This window comes from Tupaia chinensis, unplaced genomic scaffold (genome assembly GCF_000334495.1).
Source record: "Tupaia chinensis unplaced genomic scaffold, TupChi_1.0 Scaffold000280_1, whole genome shotgun sequence".
In the NCBI taxonomy this organism is placed as follows: Eukaryota; Metazoa; Chordata; class Mammalia; order Scandentia; family Tupaiidae; genus Tupaia; species Tupaia belangeri.
In genome coordinates this window covers 370,224-380,159 of record NW_006159763.1, presented here as the reverse complement: position 1 = coordinate 380,159, position 9,936 = coordinate 370,224, and the positions used below count along the sequence as shown (strand labels likewise).

General features: G+C 61.3%; 1 protein-coding gene across 1 annotated transcript in view; it reads right to left on the bottom strand.

Moving 5' to 3' along the window:
• Positions 1–2,994: 2,994 nt before the first annotated feature.
• ABCB8 (ATP binding cassette subfamily B member 8) overlaps positions 2,995–9,936 on the bottom strand; it is a 13,951-nt gene continuing 7,009 nt past the window's right edge. Inside the window, 7 exon segments of the mRNA XM_014588491.2 lie at positions 2,995–4,779; positions 5,295–5,545; positions 6,739–6,886; positions 7,581–7,714; positions 7,888–7,982; positions 8,135–8,271; positions 8,430–8,463. Of these exon segments, the coding sequence (XP_014443977.1) occupies positions 4,669–4,779; positions 5,295–5,545; positions 6,739–6,886; positions 7,581–7,714; positions 7,888–7,982; positions 8,135–8,271; positions 8,430–8,463 (910 nt within the window). The 3' untranslated portion in view covers positions 2,995–4,668.

Below are 9,936 nucleotides of genomic sequence, written 5' to 3'. Positions count from 1 at the left end.
TGCGGCGGCAGAGGAGTGGGTTGCAGCAGTGAGGGGGGCGGGGGGCGGAGCTGTCTGGGGGGGGAGGTCCCTGGGGCCCCAGGCTGAGCCATTAGTGCAGCGTGGTGGGGTTACGGCTCTCAGAGACCAGAGGCGCCAGGAGGAAACCGCAGTGGTCCTGGGGGCCTGCAGGGCATGGGGGGGAGCCCAGAAATAAGTTGGGGCTAGGGATGCCTCTGGGGCCTCTAGGCCCCCCTTGCAGCCCCAGCATGTCAGACCTGGGGGTCAGTTTCTGACCCTCGGTCTTCTCTGTGCCTTTGAGTCCTGCTTCCCACAGACCTCATAGGATCACGGCTCCTTCAGAGCGGACTTGGCTCTTGACCAAGTTGGAAAGTGTGTGTGGGGGAGCATGGCATCAGTGGCTCGCTTCTCTCTGCACCCCAGTCTGGTCTACACTGGATGGTGAGGACCCTCCAGTTCCTAAGTCCGAGGCCAGAATCTATCTCTAGATAGATCCAGATGCCAGATGCCAGCTTCCACTCACACCCCACTGTCACATGATTGTGGGTTCGCCCTGCCACCTCCAGGTATCATGGAGGCCCGCCTGCCACCCCCAGGTATCACGGGCTCCCATCTGCCACCCTCACGTCTCGGGGGGGCCCCTGCCACCCTGAAGCATCGCAGGTGCCCCATCTGTCTCCCCTAATAACTTGAATGTATTATGATTTCACATCTTTTTTAACTTTGCTAAAAGGTGGGTGCAACTCGCCAGAAAGAGAAAGTGAGAAATCACCCCCAGGGGGTGGTCACGCTGCTATCTCTTCTCCAATTTCCTCTTGGGATTTTAGGCATGCACGCACACACACACACAGCGTGATCTTCAAGCTGCCAGGTCCAGGACTCGAACTGCACGGTTAGTTCAGTCACCCTAACCTCCCTACCGCCTGCTGCCCCCACCCCCCGCTGACCTGTCTTACTCTTTTCAGTTAACATATTCTGGAGACAATGCACTATCCAGTACCTAGGAAACTTCAGTTTTGTTTAAGTTTTATGTATTTTTTCCATGAGTGAGAGACACAAGAGAGGTACCCTGAGCCTCAGGCAACCAGGGCAGGGAGTACCCAGGGAGGTCTCCTGACTTGGACCCAGAACACTGCCGTGTGACCAGCCTCGCAGAGCACTGGGTTTGGTTATCGAGCCCCCCATCCGTAATTTGTTAGAAGCCATGAACTGCCCCTAGGAGTGACATAATCTCCCACTCCCAGCAAGAAAGTGGAGCCCGCCTCTTCTAAAACAGTCCTTGGGTCAGCCGGCACCTTGAGAGGAAGATGGCTTGACCAGGTACTTCTGGTGACCTAGAGAAGATGACACGGAGGGGGTGTGGGGAGGACTCGCAGCCACTGGAGCAGAGACCCCAGAAGGCAGGGCTGTTGCTTGCAAGGTCAGTGCTGGCTGGCCCACGGGGGCAGGGGTGTGCGGCAGAGCTGAAGGGCCAGCCTCAGAATGCCTGCAGACAGCAGGACCTGGCCTGCTCTGTTTGGTGAAAAGCACATGTGGGCCGGGACCAGCAAATGGTTAAGTAGCCAGACTCCTATGTAATCGACTGCGTCTTGAGCCCCAGACCTGGTGGCATAAAACACCCTGGGTGCATGTGCATGCATGCCCCAAATCACAAGAGAATGGAGAAGGGATTGCAAATGGCCATCCCCTGGGGATGTGAATTCTCGCTTTGTCTCTGTCTCTCCAGTGAGCACATGCTCCCTATAGCAACTCTCAAAACAAACAAAAACAGCTCATGTGGGGGCCAGCAGTTAGCATGGAGGTTAAGGTAGCTGGATTCCACATGGCCAACTTCACGGTTGGAGTCCCAGTGACTTAAAAACCATGTTGGGCATGTGTGTGTGCGCCCAAAAGAGAACTGACAAGGGATTGTGGCATGGTCACCCCACAGGGAGTGATTTCTCATTCTCCACCCTCCCCGTTTTCTCTGTCTCTGGTGGGTGTACACACCCTATAGCAAACTAAAAAACAAAAACCAAAAACCAAACCTCTCCTGCCTCTGTGTATCTGGGAATTGGCAACACATCCTCATAGGTTGTCAGGACGCTAATTTACTTACTGAAATTTATTTCTACTGCCTCTCCATCCCAATTTTTTTTTTCTTTTTTGCTATAGGGCGCATGTGCTCGCCAGAAAGAGAGAGAGAAAGCGAGAAATCACCCCCCGGGGGGATGATCATGCCGCAATCCCTTCTCCTCCGTTCTCCTCTTGGGATCTTGGGCACACACGCACACGTGCCTGGTGTGTTTAAGCCAGCGGGTCTGGGACTTGAACCGTGGTTGACTACATGGGAGTCCAGCAAAATAGCCATTACGCTAACTACTGGTCCCCATCCCAAAAGCTTTTGAGGCAACTGATCAGGATCATTTGTTTAATTAGAGGTGGGCTGGCCCTGTAGCCTAGTGGTGAAGGTAGCAGATCCCACATGAGCAATTGCGGTTTAGGTCTGGCCCTGGTGGCTTGAAAAACACTGGGTACATGTGCCGCAAATCCCGATGGGATGGAGGAGTGGAAGAGAGGATTGCGGTGTGACCACGCCCCACTGGGAAGTGCGGTGTTCCTGTTGAGCATACATGCCCTCTGACGGAAAACAAGAGATAAAATGAGTGTGAGATTTCTGACAGGGTCCACCACGTGGCGACCCTCCTGCTCCAGACGCCTAGCTAGCGAGGCTCACGGGTCTGTGCTCCCGGGCCAGGCCTGTCTAGGGTGGGGAGGGCTGAACCCGGGTTCCCACGTGAGCTCAGCCACCGTGGAGCAGCACCACCCTGCTGGCGCCATTGTGGCTGGGCCGTGGTGGGCTTTTGACCGTGAGCAGGAGGAACGGTTCCACCAAAACCCACCACCGCTTTGGACTGCAGCTGCCCACCACCACAGGTGCCACGTGCCTGCCATTTCCCATCACAGGTTCAGCCGGTGTTGCAAGAAACAAGCGCATAACAGATGTGACAACTGTCCAAGGCTGTAGCATTGTCATCTTTCAGTGCTTTACCACAGGTTACCGCATCTGAACTCTTACAGGTACAGCCGGCCTCCTGGGGCCAAAGCTGAGAGGAGGCTGCACTGCTTCCCCGGGGGACTGGGGAAAAGGAAGGCCCTTCAGAGCAGCCCCCGGAGCTGTAAGGAGACTGGAATCTGGTATGGGCTGTCCTGGGGTGTAGACAGCTGTGGCGGGACCCACGTTGGCCAGGTGCCCTGTGAGGGAGGGGCAGGCAGTTGGCCAGGAAGCTGACCATGCTGGGCTGCACCATGCCAGGAGGGCTTTACTGGGGAAGGCCCACAGCTCTGCTGCCTGGGCTGTCGCTGACAGAAATGCAGTCTTGATCGTCAGGGGGAAGGCCATTAAGGCCCTGGGGTCTGCGGCAGCTTGTCCCCAAGCAGCTTCTGGTCCAACCCATACCCACGAGAGACCAGACGTCCACGCTGGCTCCTGCACTCATACTGAGCCAGTTTCCTCGTACACGCAGGGCTCCCAGCAGCAGCTGCGGGGTGAGTTCAAATTCTCAGCTGGCTGTGAAGGTGCAGTACAGGCACCCCCACCCTCACCCTGGGGAGCAGGCCTTCATGGAGTCCCCGACACGGACACGGAAGTGGTGTGAGCAGTACCAAGGTGTGAGGCCATCAGCACTGGGTGTAGGCAAGGCTGCTGGTGCCTCTGCAGCAGGACACCAGGTCCGGATTGCTCCTGGGCCCAAGGGCCCTCCCCACGTGTCTTTCTGGCCTCACAGAAGCTAACTGGAGCCCAGCCTGCCTTGTCTGTAGCTTTGGGCCATGGACTCGCATCCCTCGGGCTGTGTGCTCAAATCCCTTTTCCAGGTGAGGCTCCAGCCTGTCATGTCCTCGAGCACATCCAAGCACTCCAGGAAGGCAGTTGGGTCGACTGGGCTGTGTGGACGGTAACAGCTCCTGATGGGAACAGCGTGTGCTCTGCAGCTGACAGCGCTGGGTGGGGACCTGCGCCCTCCTGTGTCCTTCGGAGCTGGGTGTTCTCGGAGTGTAAGTGGCTGGTCCAGTCTCACTGGGGTGAAAGGCTTGAGGCACACAGGTGGGGCAGTGGCAGGCAGCCAGCCAGGCAGGCTGGGCTGTACCACCATGTGCCCTGCCTTCCCACCTGGACCCGAGAGCTAGCCCTGCTAGCCCCTGTCCCACTGAGCATGGGGGTGGGGCAATATGGAAATCAGGACTGTGTTACTAGAGCAGGGAGGATGTGGGCTTACAGTGGGCTCCTTCTCCCAGGCCCAGGGGGCAGTGGGGACTCAGGAGTGGTAGTCAGTCCCAGCCCAGACAAGCGAGATCCTAGATGGGGTAGAGGCGGAGTCCAGGTCTGAATTCCCATCAGGCTGGCAGGTAGCAGTCAGGTGCTGAACTGGGCTGGGGAGGGGCTGGGCAAGGGAGAGGACAGAGCCCAGGGCCTGGGGATCAATGACCAGCAGCCTTGGGGCACGCAGGAGGAGGCAGCCTGGCGGAAGGAGTCGGGGGCAGACAGGAGTGCGTCCCCCACCCTCCCACTACCCAGCCGCTCGGCCCAGGCTTTATTGTGAACAGGGGACACGCTGGCCCTTCTGGGGTTGGGTCCCCCAGGCTCCCTGCAGTGGGCCCCACCCTGGCCCTGACACTCAGAGGGCTGCTCTAGGCCTTGTGCTGTGGATTCCGGGGGCCTTTGGGGGCGTCCAGGGCCTGCCTCCGGATGAGCTCCGCGTAAAGCCCGCCCTTCTTCAGGAGCTCTTCATGGGTCCCGGCCTGGAACACAGGAGGGGGGACGATCACCCCAGCCCTGCACAGGTCAGAGCCCCAGAGGGCTGGTCTTCCTGAGCGGCCACTGGCCAGTGTCCCTCCTGGGGTGATGCCCAGTATGGAACATCTGGGACGGTTACGTGTCCCCATGCTGCATCTTGACAGGACATCTGGTTCCTCCTGTCTCTCGACAGAGCCCAAGGCTCCAACCAGGGCCCAGCGCCCTGAAGCTCTGCTCCTGACTGGTCCTAGCCAGGGCCTGGTGCGGCCGCCCCTGCCCCATGCCTACCACCCTGCAGCACTGGGCATTTTCCACGTGCGTTCCTCCTACCCCGGGGGCCGACGGGATGGCGGCACTAGCCCCAGGAGCAGGAACCCCTGGATCTTTGAGGAACACTGCTTCTAGAATGAGGCCTGAGCCCCCAGAACCAGGCCGGCCACCACGCAGCTCAGCTGAGCCACCTGTTCCTATCCATGACGCCGACTCTAAGCCACCAACCCACTCCTGGGCCCAGGCTCACCTCCCAGACGCGGCCGTCGGCCATGACGATGATGCGGTGGGCTGCCCGGACGGTGCTCAGCCGGTGTGCGATGACCAGCACAGTGCGGCCTGCACTGGCCCGGTCCAGGGCCTCCTGCACCACCCGCTCGGACTCCGCGTCCAGGGCGCTTGTGGCCTCGTCCAGGATCAGCACAGTGGGCTGCTTGATAAGGGCACGCGCGATGGCCAGGCGCTGCTTCTGGCCCCCTGACAGGGTTGTGCCCCGCTCACCTGGGGAGGGAAGGGCAGGGCCTGGGGCACGAGGTCCTTCTGGAGCTCCCATCAGGCCCCTCTGCATTCCCCAGCACTGCACGTGTTGACACTGCCAGCTCCCCAGCCCACACCCGTGCAGATCAGCACACACGCTCGCACGGGACAGGCGTGCACACAGTGGGCTCAGTGCCCTGGGGGACCACCGATGCCCTTCCCTGCAGGCTGCTCCTTCTGTCTGAGGCTCAGCTGCTCCTGGGTGTCGGCTGCTGTGGGGGACACTCGGCACCTGGTCACTGGTTTCCAGAGTGTGGTGGGTCTGGAACCCATAAAGCACGCAGAGCAGCGGCCTGCCAGCTGAAGATAGCCTCCGAGCCAGCACAGGGTCAGGTCACCGCAAGGACGGCCAGAGATGCCCCAGGTGAGCAGGGGGCACCGAGATACGAGGTAGGAGGAAAGAGCCACCCAAAGAGTCGTGGCAGCTCCAGGTAGAACGGCGCAGCAGGTCAGCGTGAATGCAGCAGGATTATGACCCGGATGGAGGGGCAGAAGACAGGCGGGGGGAGGGGGGGCACGACTCTGAGGCTGAAACTCTTTTAGACTGCAAAGGCGTGAGGACCCTCGATAGTCCTGCACCCCGAGACGTGCTGGCACATCCAGAGAGAGCCAAGGCCTGGATGACAAACACGGCCCCTGGGGTTGAAAGGAACCCGAGCCGACACCAAAGGCTGCGTGTGGCTGTGGTGCGGTCCATGGCGGGACACTGCGTGTTCTGGTCTCCCAGACCCCAGCCCTCTCTGGGAAGTCAGAAGAGTGACCTGCTCAACCGAAGCCACCCAGCATAGCCCCAGAGGGAGCACCTTGGAAGAACACAGGAAAGGAAGAAACCGGAGCCAGACGGGGAGAGGCAGCTCTGGGAAGGGCTCAGCCTCAGGGCAGAGCAGCCCCAGGGAAGCGGGGGGCCACGGCCAGGCTACGGTCACACCCTGGCCCTTCCTGCCTTGTGGGGTCTGCTTGGTCCGCTGTGGCTGAACCACATGGGCCTGGTCTCCTGTCCCTGCATGACTGTCTCGGTCCCCTTCCCACAGTGCTGTTCTTCCTGGGCGCGACTGTCTTTCTCACTGTCCCTGTCTTCAGTCATACTGGACCCTACTGTCCCCCATCCTCACTGCCACAGGACCTCGAAGACAGCAGGGTGAGTCCCTGGAACTCACCAACGATGGTGTTGTAGCCCTCGGGGAAGCGGGTGATGAACTCGTGGGCGTTGGCTTCCCGAGCCGCGGCGTACACTTCTTCATCGGAGGCTCCCAGCTTCCCAAAGCGGATGTTCTCCATGATGGTTGTTCCAAACAGGACTGGCTCCTGGGGGAGTGGGGACACAGAGACGGAGCTCACCAAGAGCACCCCGACTTGGCCCAGAATCCTGGGGGCTGTCACGTGTGGCAGGAGGTCTGTTTGGAGGGTCTTGGAAGAGCCGGACGTTCAAAGTCAGAGGTGACGACGCAGAGCAGCCTGTAAGGGAAGGCGGGCAGGCCTCCCAGAGGGCGCACTCTCTCTCAGGGAGCAAGTGGGAAGCAGCTGGGACGCAGGCAGGGTGGGGCAGGGTGGAGGACCCTGTGCCTGGCTTCCTGCTCCAGGTGGCTGTGCCCAGGCAATGCAAGTGTGCCCTCTGCACACAGGCCCACGGGGAGAGCGGGCCCCGGTGGGCAGCGCCACCTCAACAGGGCCTAGCACTCGGGCTGGAGCTTGGCCTTCTGGCACTGGCTGGGCGATGGCCACTGCGACATGACCACAGGCTTCTCGGACCACTGGACACTGGCTTTGCAGAGGGTCCCAGGGAGCCCGAGACACACACCCGCTTAGACGGCTTTGAATGAGAAAAGTGTCCCTGCCCAGAGAGACGAGGGCGGGGCTGCAGCTGACCCCAGAACAGGGGGGCCTCGGACCCAAGGTGGCCAGGGAGCCGGGAAGGCCAGAGGCCTTCTGTGAGCTCAGATGCAGGTGGGGAGAGAAAGGAGCAAGAGGAGTGGGGCTGGCGGGGGGGCTCTTTCCGCACCTGGCTGATGAAGCCCACGACCTGGCCCCGGAGCCAGGAGGGGTCGAGCGTGCGTAGGTCTCGCCCATCCAGTGTCACCACGCCCGCCGTAGGGTCATAGAAGCGCTCCAGCAGGGATGCCACGGTGGTCTTTCCTGGAGTCAGGGTGTGGGCAGGGAGGCGAGGGTCCCTCAGACTGTCCCAGGGAGGGGCCCTTAGGGCGGTGGAGGGAGAGCCCCGGCTCAGGGAGGGCAGGGCAGCTGCTGCAGGTGGGGACCCCTGCCCACACGGCTGCCAGGGACAGCCAGAGGGTGCGGGTTCCACTTACCTCCCCCAGACTGGCCTACGAGGGCCACGATCTTGCCTGGGGGCAGCGTCAGAGTGAAGTCTCTGAGCACCTCGAAGCCAGGACGGCAGGGATAACTGGGAGGAACCAAGGGACCCCCATGAAACCAGGTTCCTGTGCCGCTTGCTGCCTGGGGCCCTCCTGAAGCCCACCGTAGCCCCAAGGTTTGTCCAGGGGCATCAAGCCGGGCCTCCCCACAGAGCCCCCATGCCTGCTCAGTGGTGCTGACCTGAAGGACACGTTCTGAAAGGTGACTGAGCCATGCAGGTGCTCCCTGGGGACACGGCAGCCCCCGGACAGTGGGATGCAGGGGCTCAGGGTCATGTACTCGAAGACGCGGGTGCCAGCGCTGAGCCCCCGCACCACCTGCAGGAGGGGACAGCAGGCCATGGGGACAGGCTGGACTCTGGGCTCAGATACCTCCTGCTCCCAGCCCTTGCCCAAGGCTCAGGCATTAGGCTATGCCCAGGGAAGCTGCAGCCCAAAGCCACATCCACCACAGCCCCTGCCCCGCAGCCACTCACCTGACCAAACAGGACAGAGAGGTTGGCCATGGACCTGCAAGGAGGGGTGGAAGGTTGGAAATGGTGAGAGGAGAAGAGCCAGGGAGAGGGCATGGGGAGGGAGCAGGTAGTCTGAGGCCAAATGCAGACAGCCTCCAGTCTGGGGTATAGTGACCGGGGCTGAGCCTCAGCTCCCTCCCTGCCCTTGGTGAGGACTTCCCTTGGCCTACCCAGGATTCAGTGGGGGGATGCGTGGGAGCATGTGTGGGAGCTCCAGGAAGCAGATGTGGGAGGCACAGGGCCTCAGTGGGCGCCCGCCACACTGTCTAGGCTGCAGCCTGCAGGGTGACCACCAGCCCTGCCTGGCCCTGGTGAGGTGGGCTGGGTGGCCACCAAAGACATCAGGTCTGAGGCCGACTCCTGGGTCAGTGGTGGCTCAAGTTTAGACGAAGGTGAAAGCCCCATGGTCAGACAAAGATGGAGGATGCTGGGCTGCAGGGGGAACCAAACACCTTGGAAGAGGTGCTGTTGTGGGGTGCCCTGCAGTTGTGCCTGTTTGCACAGGAGGGGTCATACCTATCTGGTGTTGGGGGTGGGGGCTGAGGTCATCGACCATGGTGGCTGGCCATGGGTGACAGTGTGCCTGCCGCTGTGTGGTCCTGCCTTTAGAAGAGGACAGATCCCTGTGCTCCTCGGGTTGCAGGACTCACTTCTCCCAGCCTGGGTGTGGGTGCCAGTGTGAATGGGAGGGGCCCCAGCCCTCAAGGACCGGTTCTGGCAAGATCGGAGTGAGCAGCGCTTGCCAAGGGAGGGGAAGCAGGCAGGGACAAGCAGTGCAGGGAGTTAAGGGGGAAGATCCTTGTGGAGAGATCTGGAAACCATTAGGGCCTGGCAAAGGGGCTGGGCAGCCACTGAAACCCAAAACCCATATGACTCATCGTGCCTGACCCTGCCCTGCCCGCGGAGGTGCTGCAGGGTGCAGGCCCTGCAGTCTCAGGTGGGGCCCAGCCTGGGTTCTGAGAAGGTGCTGGTCTGGGCGCCTTCCCTTCTCCACCAAGAGGGTGGGGTCGAGGTGGGCGGGGCTGTTCCACCCTGGCTCTGCCTCCTGGGCTGACTGGCAGGGTCCACCTTCCTAAACCCAGTAGGGATCCAACTTTTCCAGGGTGCACGGCTCAGAGGCCAGAGGGAGGGGCCCAGGGCCTGTGGCCGCAGGAGCTGGCAGTGAGGCAGCTCAGCCCCGCGAGCCCCATGGGTGTTCTGCAGCTGTGAAAAGATTCTGTGCTGTGGCTAAGAGCGAGAGCCAGTGCTCAGGCCACTGCAGGGAGCTGGCCTGTGGGAAGTCATCCTGTCTGCCCACTGTGGAGGCCAAGGGATGAGCTCATCAAGGAGACCAGTGGATGTCTCAGGGTCTGCAGGACTACGGCCCCCAGAGAGGCCACATCACGGTCCAGTAGAGGGTGGAGGTCAGCAGGGCGCAAGGGTAAGCAGCCCCACCTCGGCCTGTGAGGCACAGTGGTCCCGGAGCCAC